The sequence below is a fragment of the Cynocephalus volans genome, chromosome 4, assembly GCF_027409185.1.
Source record: "Cynocephalus volans isolate mCynVol1 chromosome 4, mCynVol1.pri, whole genome shotgun sequence".
In the NCBI taxonomy this organism is placed as follows: Eukaryota; Metazoa; Chordata; class Mammalia; order Dermoptera; family Cynocephalidae; genus Cynocephalus; species Cynocephalus volans.
This window is the reverse complement of record NC_084463.1, coordinates 71,634,665-71,658,794: the sequence shown is the minus strand read 5'-3', so window position 1 is coordinate 71,658,794 and position 24,130 is coordinate 71,634,665. Positions and strand designations below refer to the sequence as shown.

The following is a 24,130-nucleotide window of genomic DNA, read 5'->3' as shown; positions in this document are numbered from 1 at the left end:
CTTTCTGCACTCACAGCAAGAGGTCATTGTTCCCCTAAAGAAGCGCTTAACTTACTGAATTTTAATTGTTGTCTTACAGTTCTGTCTCCATAGTAGGACACAACCATGTCAGGAGGTGAAGATCAGGTTTTTCTAGTTCATCTCAATGTCTTAGGTGCCTGATATTTAACAGACACCTACTAAATGTTTGGGGATGGGACCTAAACTTCTTAAGCCTCGAGGTCCTGGGCTTTCTAGACAGGTAGTCTTTGCTTCCTTCATTAAAGTTCCCTGGTTCCTCCACATTCCACCATCCTACCAAAGCCACCAATCCTCTCATTTTACAGATGAGCAAGGCCCAAAGAGATTGCATGACCTGTCCAATTCACGCAGCAGAGTTCAAAGCAGAGCAAGGATTAGAACTCAGTCTTCCTTACTCCAGATCTATTGCTCTTTCCACTTCATTACCAAATAAAACTCTCAGCAGAGAAGATGCTGAGGAACATGTGGGCTCTGTCTAGGACAGCTGGCCCAGAAAGAAGGGGTTCCTCAGCACCAGGCTGACCAAACTCTACCAGAACTTTTGTTAACAGTTAATTCTAAAATCTGAATTTAATCTTCTTACCAAAACCAAAACAAAAAACAACCAGTGAGTGAACTACTTTCATTAAGAAATATTGGCAATGGACCCTTTTCGTGTGAGGGAAGCTTAAAATTATCTCTGAAGACAAAATATACCATATAACAACATGTTGAAAATATCTTTTTATTGTAAACAACATAAACACTTCCTAATGCATTTTGCAATGACACACATTTTCTTTGCTTGAGTTTTTATGAACAATATCTCTCAGCACAACAGTTTTTCCCTTGATGGCCATTCATATATTCAATGAATGCCAGTTCCCTACCAAGTGTCAGGCACTGTGAAAAGTGCTGGGGGATTAAAAAAAAAAAAAAAGCAGAGATAAAAGGAACAGTCTCATATCTCAGGAGGATCACGGTGTAGTAGACTGTTTTCTTTATTTCGGATGTCTCCGTTTTAACAGGTGTATTTCCAGTTTATAAGGTTTGTTTTATTTCATGCTGTACAAGGTAAACTGGACAATTAAAATAGCTAGATAAAATAGGGTTGAAACACTATTTTTAGTCTTACATAATCAAATGATTTATGAGAAAGTGATGCCATGGCCTTAGATTATTTTGATAGCAATTTTAATTTTTACTGTGTGACTTTTGAATGACCTAGAATATTTTGACAATAAGAGAAATTGTCTCTCTTTATCTTCTATAAATATACAAAGAAATATTTGTCTTGTTTGAGAGCAGCCCTGAGTCATTGCCAAAAGTAAAAGGTAAACAGAATCCAAGGGCCACATCTGTTGTCCTCACCGTAAATAAGTCTTTGTCTCTTATCTTCAGTCACTTTGAAATTTTCTTAGTGTCTGTGTGAAGAGGGGCATGTTCGTCGGAACATTCTCAGTGCAAAACCCAAATTATTTCCTTGGAAAGTTTTCTACAATCTGTTCATTACAGACATTTCCCTTTGGTTTATCTATGTTCTTGTATGGTTACCACATATTTCCCCAAATTCCATTTTCATACTATTTTACACTTTTAGTAAAGATGATTTTCAATTATATAAATGTGACTTACTTCTCTGCCTTTGTAAAGTTTCCTTATAAATATACTTGAAAATTATGCTAACTATCATCGACACACTGTGTGTCCCATTTCTGGTGTGGGAAATTTCATCACCATTGTTTCCATATAGCACACAAGAATCAGGTGATCCTTAGAGATATTCAATTTCATTACTTTAATATTCTTCAATGTGGTTCCAGCCACGCTTATTCGTATAGATGCTATATGGTCAAACATAACTTATTGAAGCTTGTTCACAGAACTAAGCTTTCCCCCCATCTCTCTCCTCCTCCCCACCCCCACCCCCACATGTTTGGAAGAATTATCCCAAATGCTTTCCAGAACTTAAATAACAAATTTTTAAAGGCATTTAACACCACAATAGGGAATTTGCTGGCATGACTCGAACAATACGGTTACTCCAGATGCTGTATTCAAACTGTATGGGTCCATTGAAAAAATAGATATATCCTACAAAAAAAAAAAAAAAAAAAAAAAGACAATAAAGACAGTTTCAGAGTTTGAAAATAATAAAATTTTAAATATTAAAGGTCCAATCTGTTAGATCTCACTTTCTTTCAATGTTCCAACCTTTATCTTTTAAAACCCTACAAATGCTTTAATGTATTGCTAACAGTTTTTTTTTTAAAAGGTATATTCTCAGCTGTCCTAAATTTTCATCTAGAATTAATTGTCTTGTCATTATTTTCAACTTTGATGTGTGAATTATTGATATTAGCTATTCATTGTAAGTTAGGAATAATATCCTTTTTCATAATTAAAGCAAAAAATTGTGTAATTATGATAGTATGAGTCTTTATAAATAAATTACTCCCCGACTCCACCCCCAGTTTGAATTCTGGCAACACCCTTTGCATTTGGCATCTTTAAGCATAATTTAAGGTAATGTTTATGGTTTGGTCACTCTTATTATAGCATTAGCAATCATTAAGTAATTAATTATAGAATTAGCAATCATTAAGTACAATTTTCATTTATTCTAAGCGTGCTAGTTTTTGTTTACTGTCTATTCAAATAGTCATACAAAAATTATTAATTCCTAACTGCTATACATTTATTACCACATCTAAGTCCTGTATATAAATCCTTTGTATGAGAAAGTGCTTTGAGGGACTACAGAAGTCCTCCTTTAAGGTCAGTGCAATTAACTAGTTACCATTTTTCTCGTAGACAGCATCTACTTTATCACCAATTCCTGGGAAGTCTTCTTCTATGAGTCTGGGATAGTCTTTATCCATAATATGATTAGTATCATCATACCTATTTAATAATAATAAAAAAAGAAACTCTTAAGTACGTTATATTTCTTAGAAATTACCTTAGAAATATTATAATAAATTTAACAGCACCTTTCAAAATTGACAAGAGTTTTGAAATTTTAAGTCCATTTAAAACATCTGGTAGCTTTTTAAAATTAGGAATTACCATATTAGGTATATAATGGATGACTGATGAGAATAGTTGATGTGCCTAAAGGCTACCTTTGCAAAGATAGTTATCAGTTTATTTTTGTTTCAGAAATTATGTATCTGCTATAAAACTGTGTCATTAGGAAAGTATTCTTAGAGTGAAATAAATGTATGTTTATGCATTGAGCAGTCATGTATTGATCTCCCATGATGTGTAAGACAACTTGCTAAGTACAGTAATGAATACAAAAATATTTAAGATTTAATTTCTGTGCTAAAAAGCTGCAGGGGCATATGGAAACACCAAAGGAGGAAGGGGAGCATAGTTTTCTCCTTCCATAACTGCGTATTTCCTACTCCCTCTCCCCTGCTTATACCCCTGGCCTGGCCTGGCCAACCAAGCACATTCTGATATTAACCTAGAAGAAGCTACTGAAAGATACTACTGTGACTGACTGAGACCTTTTTATACCCTTGAGGAATGTTTCAATAAGCAAAAGGTAAGAACCACTAAACTATCAAGAAAGCTAAGACATGTATACAAATAATTGCAACACCAGGTGATAGAAGTTAAGTATCATGGGAGAGTAAACATGAAATCTCATGGGAGTACAGGGAAAGGACAGATAACCTCTGAATGGGATGATTGAAAGAGTCTTTCTAGATGAACGATGTTTTGAATGAACTTTAAACAATGGGTAAAATTTCAAGGAGGAGAGATGAAGTGAAAGGACTTCCAGCAATGAAAATTGCATAAGGGAAGGTTAGGGAATGTAAAAGCACAGGGACTGGAATATAGTACCAGGCACAAGCTGGCAGTAAATGTTAAAGAGGTATAAATGTTGTCATCAGAGATAAAGAAGTTAAAAGGCAAAGTTGATATATACAGGGATGTGTGTGTGTGTTGTATATGTGGCTGTGCATATGTACAGGTGGAGTAAAGCTTCCATTTTAAACATTTCAAGTGTTGAGTACATATGAGATAGTCTCATTCCCAAATATAGACATGGGTCTGGCCTCCTCAATGCTTCCAATGCCAGTGCTGCCTGAATATCTGCATATATTTTAAATATTCCAGCTCCACCTGCCTTTCAGAAAGTTTGACTGTACAAACTATGGGCCTGTCAGCTTTCTGACCTCTCCAGTGAATCAGCTGACTCTGCAGACATGGGGGTCTTCTCTCAACCCATCTTTTCCAATATCCACTCTGGTGTTCTTTCCAGCCACAGAAGATGGAGCCACATGCAAATTAGGAGAGGATAAGAAAGAGAATTCAGAAGATCAGAAGGAACGAAGGTGCCAAAGTAAAAGAGGTGGTTTTGCCATGGTTGAGGCACAACAAATGGATACGAAAGAAAAATTGGTTGACAAGAGGTAAATACTGTGTGTGTGTGATTTCAAGAGGGCTTCAAAGTTTTAAGTATACATCTGAGGGGCTGTCTGGAGGAGCTGACTTGAAACAGAACTGAATGATTGGTATGACATTTAAAATAATTCATGAGATAATAGTTTGTGGCAGTGACAGATGCTTGAGACTCAGTTTGCCCCTGTGACCCGGATGGGTCAGTACACACTGCTGCCTTACCTCCAGACCTGGTTTCCTGAGAAGAAGAGAGTCTTGCCCGTATCCTCAAAGTGAACAGCTGCACTAATTTTCTTCACCTCTTTTGGAAATCCCAATTCAGATATTTTTTTGGGATAATCTTCCAGAATGTCATAACCATTAAGGGCCCAAAATTTTCTACCTAGAATAAATGAAAGAACAGTTTTCTTATCCAAGGAAATTTATTAGGACTCCCATATGTAAACATTTACTTAAACAAAGAAGACCCATTTTATACATTTAGAGATAAAATATTTAGTGTTTGTGGTCACTGTGTTTATAAAAATAGAAATATGATCATTATTCAAAGAATAGAATTTAATATTCTAATTTCCTAATTATGAACATAGACAACCAAACATGACCATTAATTTGGCAATTTATTACTTTTGAATATTGTTATGAGCTGGGTGACAAAATACATTAAAATTTATTTGTGACTAAATAGCATAGTAGGAACAATAAATTAGATTGGAAACTGAAATTGTATACCAGTTAGAAAGTTGTTATTTTCTTCTCTAAAAAGTAACTTTATCAAAGCTGTTAATTATAATAGTCAAACCATAGAAACATCAGTAGAATGTTATGCAGCCATGTAAAGTATGGTCATGAAGATGGAGTAGCAATGTGGAAAATTTTTCATGATTTTATTCGAGGGAACAAGCAGAATATGAAAATGTCTCTGTACTATGAAATAAATATGTAAAAATATGTATTAAATATGGTGAAGGACTAGAAAAGGAAGTGAGAAAATGAAATAAAAACTGACTTTTCAGAAAGGGGAATTCTGGTTAATATTTTTTCATTTTTTCAAAATGTGCATGGTTGCAATGTTTTCTCAGTAAATATTTTTAAAGAGAAAATAAGAGAAAAAACTGACGTAATTGATATAAACAGAGTAGATACGATAATAACATGAACCTTTTACATGTCAAATTTGGAGAGATTTGGTAGAATAGCTTTTTGGTCTCCATTTGCTATACTTGGTTCTTCATTTCGGTGTGTTTTTGGTAGTGATCATTTTGCTGAGTCTCGTGGCATCAGATTTGCCACTGCGTACCCTGGTCGTGTGGGAGGCCTCACCGGTAGAAGGCTCACCTCGAAAGATGAAGATAAGGTCACGAGAAGGATTCTCATATGCAGCATCAATGCGGTTGGGAAGTTCTGGCCAAAATGATTTTGTTAAAAACAGCTCCACATCAACCTGCTGAGGATGAAGGCGCCAGAAGAATCTAACATGAAAGTAAAAATGCAGAGCTTTTTACATGTTTAAGTGCAACATTTCTATCCTGTTAGCCATCTGTCTGCCTCATCAATACAGATAAGTTAAACACAACCATTCCCTAACATCTGTGAAGGGGGAAAAACTTCCATTTCCCTTTAAACACCAGTTACAAGTTGTGGCTATCCTAACTCTAGCCTAAGGTATTCAAGTTTGAGATCTCACAGAGCTATTAAGGAGGCTCTAAGTCCTTTAGAAGCTGAGACCACTCTTTGTTCCATTCTGTATATCTTGCAAGTGGCAAGTAGATGCGCCAGGCACTGTGCTGGGCTCTAGAAAGAAAACACAAGTTACATAAACTATGTCTTCCATGACCTCATGGCCTGGGGAAACCAATATATGAGAAACACCTGGAGCACAATGTAATTATAGTTATAATAGAGGGAGTGGGAATGCTATTGGATTACAGATGAGGAAGCAATTAATTGATGAATGACTGAACAAAGAAGCATATTGGAACAATGTGGAAATTAAAAATTAATATTTTATTTTTAGGTTGTAAAGCATTCTCTCTCTCTCTCTCTCAAATTCCAACATATGTATCCAGAACCAAAGTGTTTTCATACCAAAACAAATTCCTGTGGACGTTATGAGTAGCAGTATATTAATACAGCAATTCAATACTTGCCTGTCTTAAAAATAAATTGGATTTCTAGATTTACTTAGTTATCTTTATAAGAAAGATTATAACTAAAGATGTAAAAAGAAGTGCAGGCCAAGATTATCTACTGCAAAGTATAATGTTTATCCCTCAGTCACTTGTTTGATCTGAAATAGGTGAATAAACTGCCCAGAGTTCTATTATTTTCACTGCTAACTTCACCTTTGGAAGTGTGACTGGATGTTTTGGCAATATGCACACATGGCTTCACACATGCTTGTCACATGCAGATTTTATGACACGGTCTCAAGAGTACCTGTCTTTAAAGATCATTGTTTCTCCTCGGAGACTGGTAATGGCATCAAGAGATAAGGAGGGGTCACATTTGTCTGGCGTTTTAGGATGTTTAGGGTTGGGGTCTTCATCTCCTGGACCTGCAGTTGTGAAACGAATGCTGGAAGTTACTGAGGGTGATGTTACTGGTGACCTGGGCCACAGAACAACAGGCTGATCCTGCTAATGGAGAGCAAGAGAAGGTTCCCTGTAGGGAAGGCAGTAAGTCTTTTGGTTCCTAAGTAACGGTGTTGCCTTCCTCCAGGGTTACCAAGGTCTTACAGCCCCTCTACTTCCATCCCTCAAGACCCCTTGAGATTCTCTGAACTATAAATTTAGGTTTGTTGAGGTTGATGATAAATATGAGGGCAGGGAGGGCGGGAAGACTGAGAAAATTTTCCCCATGCTTTGCACAACCGCTCTTGAGAACCACTTTCCTCTTAAAACTGTTTCTGATGGCATACCATCCCTGTGGGAGCTCTCATCGGGGCTCCTTCTCTTGCCTACTTCACCAGCTGTTAATGTCAGCTAATGTTGCTTCACCAGTTTGCCACAGTGCAGCTGCATCTCAGGGACCAGCCAAACCTTCAGCAACTCTGATGTGACTTGCCACGTTTGTAACTTTTCCCCCAGCTCACGTGAGTACAGATGGGATGCATGCACAGCAATAATCCGACTCTGTTTTTTCTCTATCTAGTTCTAAGTTCTATCATCGGTCTCTCGGTCACAATAATGTAGAAATAGTAAGAACCGCAAAATAAATTGGCAAATTCCTTTTTGCCATCCTTGAGTTTATGCCCTTGCTTACATAGCTGCTGTAGTAGATTTAAATCCACAGGAAAAACTAACAGGTTGGGACGGCATGAAAAAGTTGTTTGAGTTATTTGCTTCAGAAGTGTTTACACTGATGACCATGCATTGTGGCTTTAACTCTATTTATGGCAGGTAATTCATAAATAAATGTTTGTGTTGAGATTTAATTATTTTGAAAATATTATTGAAAATTTTGAAGAAGGAAAAAAATGGAAGAATTTCTTGCAATGGTCACCGTAGAAGTTGTATTGAAACTACTACCAGCCACATGAGTGGTTTCTACTGTGGCAAATTGGAGTGGTTGAAAGAATACCCAGAATTTATAAAAGCTGGTTAAGATCTCCCTTTCACAGTCAGGTATATTACTATATTACTATTGGTATACTATTTGAACTCTACAGGACCTAGTTTCTTCATTGGTTAAATGAAGAATAAAATATTTTTCTTTCTTATGTCAGAGGTGTTTTGAGGGTATCAAATTCACATTGCAATATACAAAATACAAGTACATGGAGTTATATTCTGCAAAAGCTTTGGCAACTGAAATATCTTCTACTTGAGCAGCTAATTTAACTTGGAAAAAAAAAATGAGTATGTTTTCCCAGGGTTTAATATCAAAACTGGGAACACCGTATTGGCAGTGGTAAATTCAGTAGTAATTTAGAAAATAAGTATATGTAATATATTTAATTATTATATAATTGCTCTTATAACTGCTTATATTCTGCTTTTATAACTGATAAATTAAGAGTTACCATAGAGAGCTTGGATTCCTTGAACATCATCATCAGGAAGCATAAAGTGGCTTTTGCCAGTGTAGGTGTAGATGGGAAACATGAGTGCTCCCGGGTCTTTGGAGTGGTCGAGACCTAAGGAGTGGCCAAACTCATGGGCAGCAACAAGAAACAAGTTGTAGCCTGTAAGAAAAAAAGAAACAATGAGAAAATGAGGTGCTCCAATCACCAGTTTATGAAAGTATATGATTTTCTTCATCCATTTGCTGTATTTCTCTCTTGGCTATTTTATTCTTTCTTCTACTTTTTAAAATTGACATTCAGTTGCTTGGAGGATGATTCAAAATATTGATTTGATCCTTATAAATAGTTTAGTGTTCTATCTGATTATAACCAACTACACAATTAGAATGTCAATAGATTATTCTCATGTAATTAGCAATCAATAAAGATTTACTGTGCAGACTCTAGGAGGTCTGATTTGCTCTTTGTATTCTCAGGTCAGGTGAAGAAAATGGACAGGGATGACCTTAAATAAGGAGCGGGGAAATCATGGTGCATGGCTAGGCTGCTGCCTAGAACACCATCCAAATGGGGAACAGCTTCCAAAGGGTTGATGACCAAGGGTGGAGGATGCACTAAATAGGGTCTCTGGGTATATGCATGGGAACAAATTCCAACCAAACAACTCTTTGCAGAATATCTCTATAATCTAGAGTTCAGAGAAACAGAAACTCTGGACATGATTAGCCATCTTTCCTCTAGAAGATGACTATGTCACTGTATTTACATTGTATCCTCTAGTCAGTCTTTCCACCCATTTCTAACCTACAAATACTGGCATTTTAAGTTGGAGGAAAAGATAGTAAAAGATTAAAGGAAAAATAAGATGTGTAAAGCAATAGGGATTATTGTTACTTCTGCATAAAAGATGGAGTTTGTGGTTTCAGTTTGACCTTGAGTACCCTTTGCTATCATTACCTGTGCATGAAGAAAATGATCTTGCAGGGCAATCAGAGATCACAAACTCTGAAGGATAACTAATTCTTCATTGAAATGACTAGTACTGGATACTATTCTGGCTTTTGGCTGAAAAATTAATCCAGATTTGTTTGTGGATATTTTCATTTATTTTTATTTAATATTTCCAACTCAGAATTTACGCAGGAACCTAAATCCTCTGAAGCTTACTGTGACTCCATCTTAATAATAATAGATGTAATTTTTTCTTCCTAAAGCCATCCTTACCTGTGAAATACCCAGAACATAAATACGTAAATTATCACCTTTCCCTCCAAAGACATGTGGGAGGCATTGATTATTTAAGGCTCAGTTTTACTCTTTGGAAAAATAATCCTTTTTGTTAAAATGAATAATAAAGTCAACTGTGTATGAAGACTACTTCTAGTTGTCATAACCAGGGATCAGAACAGCTCCAAAGTTAAGCCTTAGTTGCAGCAATCTGTGGCTTTTCTTCCTAAACTAACATTCCCAATTATTTTGAGCCTTGAAGATTCTGCTACTAACTAACTGAATTCATTCAACATGCAGTTTTATTTTGCTGTTGTAAATACAACCATCATCTTGTCTGTCTCAGGCTGTTTAGAGTAAGACAGCATCTTAATTTCTCAGAGTGATATTTATGAAATGAGTGATATAGACAAGTCTGAAAGAAGTAACTCATATAATGGGGAACAGAAATTTGCCAGAATTTATGCCTTTACTATTTCTACCCCAAGAAAAGCTATTTCAATTCACATCCAATTCATTTATAACCTATAGATCCAGCCCTAATCATTTTTAGATGTATATTTATAATGAACTGTACTTCCCCAACATGCCAAAAAGTAATCCACAGTAACAACACTTTGGCCGACATACAAGACATTTTAGTCCTACTTCAAAGTTAGTTAGTATCCCTCAAGCCACAATGATAAATCAAGTAGATTTTGTTCATTTTTCAAGTTTAACATTGATTTGTAGAAATGCCACTTATAGACACACTAGCAAGTGTAAGGTAAACTTTTTTTTAGAAAATACAATCAAATGTCAAATATAATTCATTATTATGCTTCTTAACTTCGTAACAGTGAGTTCACTGTCTAATATAATCTAATGATTCGTTTATATCTTTATAAGAAATATTACCTTTGGAACTACTTGTCCAGGTCTCATCATCGTCAAAATGGGCATCTCCCCCATAATTTGGTCCAGGAGGAAAAGCATGAGCCAGCAGACCAGAGGGCCCATCAAATGGGTAGAAGTCACCATGCTCTACACACAAAAGCAAGAGTTAAAACTCTCGTTATACCCAGTAGTATCTAGCACTGGTGTCTGATGAATTTTTGTTGAATGTTGTAAAAAGTAATGAATGACTGAAAGAAGGAATAAAAAGGGAACAATTAAGAATTAGAATATAAAATGTTTCAGAAATGATTCTGCATCATTACCTTTAGTTCCAAAAGAGATCATGATATCAGCAACGTCATCATGAAGTCTGGTAAAATTCAGAGGTGTCACATCGGACCACACTTTGAAGGCTTTTTTGAATGCCTTTTCCACTTCAGAATGAGACATATCAGGGGTATAATTCACAATTCTATTCAATAGAGAAAGTTCCAATTAAGTTTTTGAGAGGTAAGAGCTATTTTAGAATATATTTTCTTGGAATATTTCTTTTCAACACAAAACGCAATGACTTTTTAAAAAGTTCTACTAGAGATTTACTGTTTCAAAGAATTTATTAACTATGAGGCCATACAAGGATAAAAAGTCAAGAATTCAATCAGACATTTGAGTATGTCCAGATACAAGAGAACTTTTTTCCTCAAAAAGTTCGTGGAAAAATAGAATTAAAGGATAATATAAGTATTTTCATGAACTTTCTGAAGTGCCCTCTTATCTGATCATTTGGCATCTTGAATTTATAATATACAGATGTTTAATATAACTTATTTTGCATGCCAAAAGTTTGGAATTATATTAACATAGTCCAAATAAATGAAGTGGCTCTGTAAAGTTCCTAGAAAGAGTGGAACTCTCTGTATTTAGCAGTCTTGTAATAAATATGCCTGATGTAATATATTTGTTCATTTTTGTGAACCCGCTTTTACTTCTACTTTGGTTTTATCCCTGAAAGAAATACTTTGAGATGCCCACTGAAAACTAATGCTGGGTTAATGTAACAATAACAGATGTTAGGAGATATTCTTAACAACAGTATCAAAGCCATTCCTGGACTTACTTAACTACCAATTAAATATTTAAGACCTACTTAGTACTATAAGAAAAAAATTGACAAGTATTAAAGAAACAGAGCCTATGATTTACCTGTATGTTAAATTCATTTTGGACCATTTGAGAGTTCGAGGGAAAACATTGTATTCCCCTACATCAGGGACCCCACATCTTGGTTTTTTCATGACATCTAAGGTGTTATCGTCAAGTTTGCCAGTCACCTCTAAGCCAAAAAAAGACTGCATTTCTCGGAGCCGGTCAACCATGGAGCTTACTGCAGTCTTCTTCAGGATTCCCGCGGGATTCAGAGGATGGTAGTATGATTTCAGGTATTGCTAGAAAGAGATCAAAATGACCTGCTTTGAAAAGAGAAGGGAATTTATGAGAAGGACCACATCATCGGGACTGGCAAGATACTCTACCTCTGCAAACTGGAGGTCTTCCTCAGACACATCATCATCATCGTCACCACTGGGCAGGGGCAGGGACCAACACTGAGTCCAGCTCAAGAAGAGGAAGGCAGCCAGGACACCTGGGAGCATCTTGAATGGCTATGCCCAGAGGCTGCTGACTTTCCACAGACAAGCACCTTAACTTTTATAGGCTGAGACGTTGAGTCATCTCTTACGGATATGTTTCAACTTCCTAGTCAGTTGAAGGTAAACATGCTTACAGGGCAAATTTTTTTTTCCCTCCGAAGTGTGGTTTGTGGTAGAATTTGAGGGAAATATAAAATGAGGGCATCTCTTGTTTCAGAAAGGTCTCAAAATCCATCTGGCCAAATAAACAGCATCAGCATATTTATGGATAGTGTGGGAAGAAGCAGAGAGTAGTGAATTTTTCACTTCACTTGAGAAAATGTTTTTTCTTTTTGCTTCCTGTAGGAAAGCAGCTACTTTTACTGTTTCAGAAAATGAGAATATCAAGATGGGACATTTACTCCTGTAAAGAGAAACCTAGTCCTGCTTCCAGCCTGGTGAGTTCTAAACTGCATTCTCTCTATGGAGGAAAATATTGTGCCTACCCAAGGGTCATGGAATTGGACCAGAACCAAGTTTAAAAACTTGGAGGTGCTGTAGCACATCCATAGGATCGAGTCCTGTGGTTGGAATGTAAATGCACCGGCATGACCTCTCAAGGAGTATGAAGTTCTGCATGAATTCCCTACAGGTCCACAGGTAGAAGAATCATATGGGAATACAGCAATTATAGTGGCTAGCACATATTGAGAGATTGCTACATACCGGCTTTAAAATGCATTATTTCATTTAATCCTTATAACAGTCTTAAGTAGGTACTATCAGAGGGCTTGTTTTTCATTTTAAATATGCATAATATGAGATACAGAGAGGTTGAATATTTGTATAAGGTCACATTGTTAATAAATGGTACCAGGATTTGAATCCAGGCCAGTCAACTCAAGACTCAATGTTCTTAACCAATATGGCCTTTTCCCCATTCATTCTCAGATACTGTCTTAAAACTTGAGCTGCTTGGTTCCCACACCTCTGGGAATACCCTGTAAAACTAGAGCTGTAGGTAAGCACATGGCCAATTTCAAGTTTCTCAATTTTTATTTTTATGTTTGAACAATAGAAATACCCTTGGTCCAACAACCATGAAAATAGTCCTGGGAGCATCTATCCTATTACGTTATTCCTTTTAGAACTTCACACATTCAGTACAATGAAATCAAAGTGCCATTTTTGGTCCCCTGCAGATGTAAATGGGTAGAGTGATACAGGCCATAATCTTCAGGTTTATTGGAATTCTTTAAATAAATGATTGAAAATACAAGTTAATTTAAGTGACTAAGAGTCAGATAGAAAATGAAGCTCTTGTTAGGAACATATTAAGAAAAAGAAAAGGAGCATACATACAGCTTTAGGGTGTGGGGAAGGGTATCTCAACACGTGGGTAAAATGCTATAATCTGGAGCAGCCAGTACTTTAGAGAAAGCCAGAAAAGCCTAAAATGTAAGCAATCAGCAGAGGGAAATTTATTTTGCTTTTATTCAAAATACAGCCAAATATACCCTTAGAATAAACTGTTTCCATTAAGATCAAGGTTAGATTTGGATTCAATCGGCAATGCAAAGCAATAATTTATTTTAAACCTCTTCCACATACAATATGTAATTTTGAGATTAAATGAAAAATTATTCAAAAATTTGATTCATCTAGTAAGCTTATAGAAATTAGTTCACTGACATGTATTGTGCTGGCTGGTGGCTCAATTGGGAGGGTGTGGTACTGATAACACCAAGGTCAAGTGTTCGGATCTCCATACTGGCCAGCTGCCAAAAAAAAAAGAAAAAGAAAAAAGAAAAAAACCCCAAGTTTTAAAGCGCATGTGAGAAGTGGTCAACCGATTAAAGTAGCATATTGATATGTTACAAGAAAAAAAAAAAGCATTTGTTTTTCCATATTGAGATATCATCTCACCCCAGCTAGAATGGCTATTATCAAAAAGACTGAGAATAACAAATGCCGAAAGGGGAACTCTTCTACACTGTTGGTGGGACTGTAAATTAATACAGCCATTATGGAAAACAATATGGAGGTTTCTCAAACAAATGCAGATAGAACTACAGTATGATCCAGCAATCCCACTTCTGGGTATATGCTCAAAGGAATGGAAATCACCACATTGAAGGGATACCTTCACCCTGATGTTGATTGCAGCTCTATTTACAATAGCCAACCTATGGAACCAACCTAAATGTCCATCAACTGATGACTGGATAAGGAAAATGTGATATATATACACAATGGAATACTACTCAGCCATAAAAAGAATGAGATTGTCCTATTTGCAGCAACATGGGTGAGCTTGGAGAAAAGTATGTTAAGTGAAATAAGCCAGACACAGAAAGAGAAATACCACATGTCCTCACTAAGTGGTAGCTAAGAAAGAAAGAAAGACCACAATAAAACGTTGAACTTTCAGGAAGAGAGAACAGACCTATAGTTACTAGAGGTGGGAAAGGGGAAGGAGGAGAGGGGATAGGGAATAATTGGGTAAGGGACAGAAAGAATAATTATGATTTGTAATGATGAACATGCTAATAACATTGATTTGATCACCAGATATTGTACACAAATACTGATAGTCAACTCTGTACCCCATAATTATCTATAATCAATTATGTTTCAATTCAAAAAATAAATTAAAAAAATAAATGAAATAGCAAAAAAAGAAAGCATTTGTTTTTATCGATAAAGTTTATAATCTTTTAAAGTCTCTTTATATAATAAATAAGAAGTTCTCAGAAAGAATTAAAAACAAATGACATTTGATATAATGTTCAAAAGTGAGAAAAAAGAATAAAATAGGCTAACTGTTCTCATGAATTTTCATGGACTCATAGAAAGTTTACCACTAAAGAAAAGAAGCCTTTTAGGTTATCAAATCAATGAATATTAAAAGGGTAAGATGAAAGGCTTTTTATGATCATTACAATATTATCTCCTCCACAGAGACGTTTATAATGAGAACTGAAAATAAATAAATGCCAGTTTTTCAACTTTAAAAATAATGTTTATTATCAAACAGCTTTAGTGTTTTATTAGTTTTTCATTCCACTTAAGAACATAGCAAAAAGGAAAAAAACAGAAAGGTTAATGAGAACATAGCTTTATATTATAAAATATATTATAAAATTATATTCTATAATTTTCCTTAGAAGGGATAAATAAAAATTCCTCAGAAGATTAAAATAAACATTGATTCCTTAAGAAAGTAATCAGACTGTTTGCCTATAGACTATTGTTCATGGAGAGGTGATTTTTGACAGCCATTCAGGATATGTCATCACATCGTAATGTGTTGGCAAACCGCTTGTCAACACAAGTCCTTATCACAGGCTGTTAATTGTTAAAATGAAAGCTAAGCCTTCTGATTTCTAGTGGTGAAATGGTTTGTGGTTTCACATGCCAGCTTTAACACAATAGGACTGAGTTGGTATTTAAAAATGGTTCTAACAAGTCTACCAAATCACCGGGAAATTTGAAACCTGTAGAATGAGCAAACAAAACTGGGCGAAATTATGAGTATGTTATCTACTGATGACTCAGACATAAGCAATCTGGGGCTTTTTAAAACATATGTCCTCATTAGTTTCTAAGTTCAAAACATGAACCAAGAGAGAACCAAAAATGTCCATGAACAACCATTTAGTAAAGCACAGGTTAGGAATAGCAGAAATTTGGCCATTTGAGTTGGGTTAAAATTATGACAATTCTGTAAATCACAGAACCTTTTTTTTTTTTTTTTTTTTGTCTTTTTCGTGACTGGTACTCAGCCAGTGAGTGCACTGGCCATTCCTATATAGGATCCGAACCCGCGGCGGGAGCATCGCTGCGCTCCCAGCGCCACACTCTCCCGAGTGTGCCACGGGCTCGGCCCAAATCACAGAACCTGTAAGATCAAGATTTTAGCTTCAGTTTAGAGCATTGTCAAGACTCAATGTCAAGTTGACAATGACACTCAGGAGTATCTTTATTTTTCTAAAAAGTAGATGATTTGACTTTACAACTGCACGAAGTAATTGTTTGTAAACACTCTGATGGTTGCTTTGTTCTAGTTTCTGATTTCTTTTTTGCCCATCACTACATGGAATGGGCTTATATGCTCTTAAAAAGAACTAAACTTGAATTTAAACACTTGAATCAAATTTATACCCTAGAATAAGGTGTAAGAGTACTCCACCTAACCTACTTATGCATCATCATGATATAATCCACAGGTCTGGAATAAAACACAGAGGGAATCATTTTAGATGCTGCAGCTGCAAAGTAGAAGATTAGCAATTTAGAAGGTCATTCACTTTTAACATCTGAATTACATGCTCTTCAGAGATGCTATAATCACACTGGGTTGACCCACAAAAGAAATTAATAGAATCTGCAAGAAATAAAGAAAATTCTTTTTAGTTCTTACTGGATTATAACATCTGCAAGTCAAGACAAAATCTCCTGTGCTCACATTCCAATGAACTTTAATTTTTATGGTGTTTTGTTAAAAACAGTGGTGACTAAAATAAAATAAAATAGTAATAATAATTATAATAAATAAAGGTTCTTGCCGTTCTTGCCATTCTTGTCATGTGATTGCCTGCACTGCCATCAGACTCTGTATAGAGTTCCCACCAAGAAGGCCCTCACCAGATGTGCCCCTTAGACCTCAGACTTCCTGGCCTCCAAACTTGCAGAGGTGCAAGGATAACTCTGAGATGTACCCCTAGGGTCTGCATTGCTTGCTCATGTGGACTCATCCCAATATCCATCCTTATTGCTTAAGGAGAAATGGAGGGAGAACGTGTGATATAGCAAAGGCAACTATTTTGCCCTAAAATGATAGTCATTGGGGCTAAGCAGTTTTGGTTATGCAAGTACTTTTTGTTGACCTCAGAAATGTAAGCAAGGTGGGCAAGGACTCAAGGATGAACTTCCATGGGAATTGGAGATGCCAGACAGGTATGCTTCTCTCTTCCCAGAAAAATGCACATCAAAAGATGTTCGGCATTTCCACCATAAGTAGGCTACCATTTTTCCATTGCATAACAACTTTAAGATGAGAGATTACTCTGATTCCCAAGGACCGTTTTCCATACACCAGCAAATTAGGCAACACAACAATAGGGTAGGGTGATACTTGTACAAGTATTCTGGATGTCTCCACACCCTCCATGGATTTGGCCTGGTGCTGCTGCCAGCCACTCTGAGGGCAGTGGCATCTTACACTGTAACCATACCCAGGTGACAACCAATTGTATTTTTTAAGGGTTCACTTTAATTAAAATTGCATTTATTGATTAATTTAGGGGCAAAAAAGAAAAATGTCAGTTCTTTCCTCCTTCCTTTTATCCCCCTCTTTTTTTGAGATTTCACCTTGTAAGTGAGAACACCTGATAAAGGTAAAAGGTGAAGAGGCTGGACATACATAATACCACTTTGAACCAAACCAGGCTTTGGAATAGCAGCAACAGGGACTGGCTTTTGCTTAGTACCTTGTAGCTCATGGAGTATTTCCACTTATATTGTTTAATTATATCTTCATGACAAAACTGATATGTACGTGGTATTATTTATATGTTTAAATGAAAAAATGGGCTCAGAGATGTAAATAAACTGTCTAAAATCACACAAATAATTTGAGGGTCCCCATCTTTTTACTCCAAATCTTATGCTTTTTAAACTCTTTTTATTAGCTGTTGCCTATATAACTTAATGGTGGAAAGTTCTGGTCAAACAGGTCATCAATTAATGCAGTAAATATTGAGTACTACTATGTTCCAGGTACTGTTGCTTCCCAAGGCAATTTTTTTATTACACTGGCTGGTAGACTGGATGAATACAGTCTAATTTTTCTACCTTCTTTTTGTCTCCTTTTTCTATTTCCCAATGTGTCTCACTTCATGAGTAATTTAGGAATTTAATCTGTGCTCACAGTCTTGTTTCAGATAAAAGTGAGGGCTGGAATTAAAACACCCAGTTCCACAGCAAATATTATTTTGACTACATTCATGACCTTGCTAGTGAGTTAGAGGTGCACAAGGGACTGATAACAGGATGAAAAGGCCTTTTGTTTCTCCAGCTGGTGGATATGACAGTTCCTCTCCTTTAAAAAAGGGAAGATGTCTGAACGTTTAAGAGCTTAGAATGAGCTGTTCAATTATCTGGCCTATTTGAAAAGGTGTCACTTTTTCATGGCTCAAATGACCCATCTCAGTCCATCCATCCATGTGTGGCTATTGGTTATTGGGGGTTACCCCATTCCTCACAAGGGCCTTACCACCTGGAGTACAATAAGTTGTCCAAAGGAAGGAACATTAACGAGAAAATGACTCCTCTACTCTGGCGGCTGTCAGTTTGTACCCCTAAAATTAGGCACTGGGTTTTAGCACTTCCCACAAAATATTCAGTACCTTAAGTGATCTAGACATGGATTTCCCCATTATAATCTCTAATTCAATGTAATCAACAAGCTAACAATAAAAGACATCTAATTTCAGCTCATCTTTAGAACTTACCATGTGCCGGGTACCATCTAAAGGCTTTACGTGAATTAATTCGTTTAACCCTCATGGCAATCATGATTACAATTCTCAGTTTAGTCATGAATAAATTGAGCTAGAGAGTTTAGGTAAATAGCCAGTGGTAGGTTACACAGCAAAGAAGCCAGTATTTAAACCCAGGTAACATTGCTCCAAAGCCCAGTACTTAACTTCTAAATTATACTTCCTTCTGGTCCTCCAAGAGGCTTCATTATGTATGACTTACTGTTACCAGTAATACAGTTGCTTCAGCTTTTTCACACAATCATCTCAATTTGCTCAACAATCCTGTCAAGTGAATGATACTCTTATCATGATTGGCCTGAAGTCAAAATGCTACCAAGTCGCACATCCAAAGTCATTGGTCTTCTATGGTGCAGATAGGAGAACTGACCTAATCTGTCCAGGCACTGTTTGGATCCACCTACAGGAAATGGACCCCTGTACCCCTAGTCAAAATAAATCATGACATTTGTAGTTGAATCATATAGCTCAGGTAAACGTGGTTTAAGGGTGTGTGTAGCTTATTTTTAAATGTGAAATAATTAGGAAAATTCACTCTACTTATCTGAGCCCTCATATTTTCATCTGTAAACTAAAGGGGAGGGGGAGCTGAATAAATTTCAAAGTCCTATCCAACCCTAAAAATATCTAATTACTTTGTTAAAAATGGCATTCTTGTTCTTAAGAATAATATCTACTTTGGCAGAAAACTTATAAGGCAAGAAAATAGAAAGAGAAACATAAAAATATCATAAGTTATTCCACCCACCAGTTAGAAAAAACAAATGCAAGGAAATTTTGAAAATCTGTTTCTGTCTCTCTTTATATAGAAATATATAAATGCTTTAAAATAGCATGATATGGAAGATGAATTTTTTTTTCTAAAGTCAGGTTTATTGAGATAAATTTTATAAAAGCAAAATTAATAATTTGGGGCATTCAGTTACATGAGATTTAAAAGACACAATCACTTATTTAACCACCAGCACAATCAAGAAGTAGAGTAGTTCCATCACCCCCAAAGTTCCCATGAGCACTTTTGTAGTCAATCCTCTCCTCTGTTCCCCGGCCCATGGTAGTCACTGATCTGATTTTTGCTCCAAAATTTTGTCATTTAAAAAACGTCACATAAATGAAGTCAGAAAGTATGTAACATTATGTCCAGGGTTTGATCCCTGTGCCAGCCAGCCACAAAAAAAAAAAAGAAAGAAAGAATGTAACATTTTATGTCTGGCTGTTTTCACTTAGAATAATTGTAATAATGCTTTTGAGGTTCATCGATGTTGTACCGAGTATAGTAGTTCATTTCATTTTATTCTTGAGTAGAAATCCATTATACAGATGTACCAGTTTGTTTACCCATTCATCAACTGTTACTAGGAAAAGTTCAATAACGGTAATAGAGGTTAGATTTGTTGTCTATATTATTAATATCCTAAACACCTGGCGAATAGTACCTGCTTAATGTGTGGCAGCTACAAAGATTGTATTCCAAATGAATGATAATGGAGTTTATCCAAAGCTTATTTTGGCACTCTGAAAACAATTGCTGAGCCTCAAGCAATAATAGAAGCAAGAGGAAATCAAATCTGAGGCTTTATGTTGTTTCAAAGCATAAATGCAACATTTGCATAAAAACAGTGAACATGCCAATTACAATAATTCTTACTGGTTCAGCAAAGCCCTCTGGCAGAAAGTATTTGGCAAACATAGATATTAGTATGCAGTTGATACATACACACACACCTCCTTCTAATTCCACATTTGCCCAAGGTAGGGAAGTTTTTACAGCCATCTTTCTAGTGCTCGTTAGGTTACTGTGAGAAATATATTTTCTATGCCAGCTCAGGGTCGGAATGACACTTTTGTTTTGTTTTGTTTTCTTTTTTTTTTTTTTGTGGCTGTCCTGTATGGTCCAAACGCTTGACCTTGGTGTTATCAGCACCATGCTCTAACCAAGTGAGTTAACCAGCCAACCTTGACATGTTCTTTTTCCAATAAAATAGTAGAAATTGTAGATGATGTGTAATGACTGTATTGCCTACCTCTTAGCATAATATTTAGTCAAAATGTCACTGAAGAGAAGGAATATAAAATAAAGCACCAAAACACGAAGTAAAAATCATGGTTTTATATCTAAACACATGGCAAAATATGTTTTGTTTGTGAATCGCTGTAAACATGTTCACCGCACTGCAGTTTAAATGATCAACTGTAAACCCTGTATCACTTTCTTCAACCACTGGGGAGAAAAAACTGGGTCAAGTGAAACTTTATACTGTTACCACACAATCCCTGTGGTATTAGCTTAACCCTCCATGACCTCAGAAAGCATTTTGGTTGATTTAATTTTGTTGCCTTCATTGCTGTTTGGGGATATGAGACAGAAAGCCCAATATTTTGACCACTTACATACATACAATGGAAAAAGCAATTTTCTTTCAAATGGGGGATTTCTGTAACTTTGACCACTCTTTAAGTTCAAAAATTAGACCAATCCTAAGTGAAGAATATTCACCTTTCCCTTTGGAATTATTTGTCCAGACTTCAACATCATCAAAGTGAATATCTCCTTCCAGACCCTCACCAGGAGAAAAAGCATGAGCTAGCTCTCCAAAGGGCCCGTCTGTGGGAAAATTGTCAAGACAGTAACAAAACCAATCACTTCAGGTAGAGAGTATTCAAAAATGAGAAGTCTTCAATAAAGACAATCTTTCCTTCATTATTACCCCTGCTTCCAAAGATAATCATGATGTCAGCAATGTCCCAGAAAAGTCAAGTGAAATTAAGTTGGGCCTCATCACTCCAAGCCCTGATGCAGCTTGGATGGTGTGATTCACAGTTTCAGAGGTGGATCTATGGATAATTCACTGTTATGACCAACATACAAACAAACACACGAGGCTTTTCAGTAAGCTCCCAAATGTAACACTTTAAATACTGTTGTACTTCTAAAAATATATCCTTTTGATGGTTCTTATTTTCTTATAGAATCAGAAATTTAAGGTACGCCATGTTATGCACATTTCTTTAGAGACTTTATTTTTATGTGTTTACAAGTATTCTTGGCTTAAAAAAAATCTAAACTGTACTTATAATCACCCAAGGTTGAGAAACTGCAATAAGAAATTAATAGCTTTAAATACGGGTGTGAAATTCGATTTGATATAAAATATTTGAATGTCATTTTAATTACATTGAAGTGCAAGGCAAGAGATAATTGAGTATAATTAATAAATTAACATTCAGCCTATGCCACATACCGACTAATAATACACTAAAAGGTGGAATTGGTGGTCCTAGAGTTCTGAGGCATAACGTTAAGAAAATATTATTGTAAAAAGAGGTACAAGGATCATTAAGTTCATGAACTCTTGGAAAGAATTGGTTATTACTCTTCGATATGCCTTTCAAGTAAAACTAAACATTAACACAGAAAGACTTTAAAGTGTTTTCTTTCTCTGACATTTTGCTAAATGAGTTTTGTGTACACTATATAAAATATTCAGCTACATCAGCCGTCTTTAAATCAGTGAGATTTTACTTTAAAAGACATTCACTAATAGAGAATTATTTTTCTGATCTCCTTGAGGTTGAATGCAAAAAATGCTTATTATTCATCTTAATATCCCTAGAGATTAGACCCATGCCTGTCACATATTAGGCACTCAAATAAAATGGATTGAATGCATGAACAAATGAATGGATACAAATGAAGAGCAGGTTCAAGGAAATCATCTACAGATTTCTTGCTGGAATTATCTCATGTCTTAATCCTTCACTGCACTTGAGTTGTTATCTAGAATCTCACTTGACCAAGAATCAATTCCACCCAATGAACTTTCTAAATTTGCAGGAAAATGATTTGTTGTATCAAGCTACACAGTAAAGAGACAACTAATTTTAGCTTTTCCTTACAATTCAATTCTCATTGATAATTACACAAGAAAAAAATGAAACCATTAGTTCTCTATCATAATACTTTACTTTAAAAAAATTATTTTTTCTAAGCTATTTTAAACCACATAGAAAAGATTTACAAACTTAAGATTCAAATAACAGAGATAAAGCCTGGTGTGAAATACACAGAATGTGATTTGGGGATAATATAGACTTATAGACCCCAAATGGACCTCCAGAGATCATCTAGCCTAATCCCTTTATATTATGTTGGAAAACATGTTCAAAGACATTGAGAAATTTCCTCAAAACCACACAAAGAGATAAAGTTAGTGTTGGGATTAGAATCTCAGCCTCCTAACTAGAATAGTCTAGGATACTGTTTTATCCTGAGCTTCATCTTAACATGTAAATATGTGACCTACAAAAGCTGATCCTGCCGTCTATCATAGCATTACACATTGTCTAGATGAGGATATGTACAGAAGCAGACAGGGCTATAGGAAGAATTTTCCCAAGTCATAACCTAAGAACCTTCACTATTAGTTAGCCTCAATGCAGGAGCCTATCTAATCACCTTGCTCCTAGGACCATTTTAATCACGAGTCCAGCCCTAAATGGGATAATATAATCCAGATGTAGGAAATGAGCCATTTGCCTGGTAAAGCACCCTTGAGGATATGTGTTAATTTTTTCCAAAACCAAAATTCTTCCCAAATTTTCCAAAACATTGGCAAACATGAATGATTAGGCAGATTGGATCCCCTCTTGTACAAATATGCAAACTGATGAAACTGATCAAGCAAGGGGATGAATCTGATCCCTTCTTCCTCCATTGGTAAATTCTTTACACATTTTGGAAAGTCCTATACCTGTCAGTTTCTGACTGACTTCAGAGGGCTTTCAGCTTGAAGAGTAAGCACATTGCATAACTAGTAAAAATTGAGACATTCATCCTAATGCTCATTTGCTCCCAGGGTATTTTGCCATACCCAAATTAAATTAATGACTCTGAGCCAGTTTCCTCCACCATCACTCATTTTTGTGTGATAAAATCTAATCATTTGATAGGGATGCGGGCACATCACAATCCCAAGAACTAAAATCAAGCCTCTCAAAATTTAGGCATCAAATCTTATTTCAATTTTTTCTGGTTCCCAGAAATCAGTGATGGCCAAAGACAGTTTTCTGATGAGATATAGATAAACTCACCCATTCTCTGCCTATTTTCTTGCTGTCCCAGGTGATGGAAAGCATTCGTCTGCAGTGCACACATCCTTGAACTGCATGGGGCACTAGTTCTAATTCCACCGCTTTCTTTCTAAGAGAACATACTAGAAATCACGGAGAGTGACATTATCATAACAATCTAGAATCGGAAATAAATTTAAAAATGTAAATTATTTTAAAAGTCAGTACTTTATTATTATTCCTCATGACTAACCTCACACAATTTATAGAGACAAATTGTTGAGTTATGACAGCAAAGTGGAGAATTTTTCCAAAAAGGTATA

The 24,130-nt window shown here is 35.9% G+C and overlaps 1 protein-coding gene across 1 annotated transcript; it reads right to left on the bottom strand.

The window, feature by feature from the left end:
- Positions 1–1,993: 1,993 nt before the first annotated feature.
- On the bottom strand, positions 1,994–12,198 carry MMP13 (matrix metallopeptidase 13). Its single transcript, XM_063094209.1, has 10 exons — positions 12,079–12,198; positions 11,750–11,991; positions 10,870–11,018; positions 10,568–10,693; positions 8,441–8,602; positions 6,856–6,973; positions 5,755–5,888; positions 4,639–4,798; positions 2,801–2,904; positions 1,994–2,094 (listed from the first exon to the last, which is right to left on the bottom strand). The coding sequence occupies exons 1-10, from the start codon at positions 12,196–12,198 to the stop codon at positions 1,994–1,996; spliced, it is 1,416 nt and encodes a 471-aa protein (XP_062950279.1).
- Between the last annotated feature and the right edge of the window lie 11,932 nt (positions 12,199–24,130).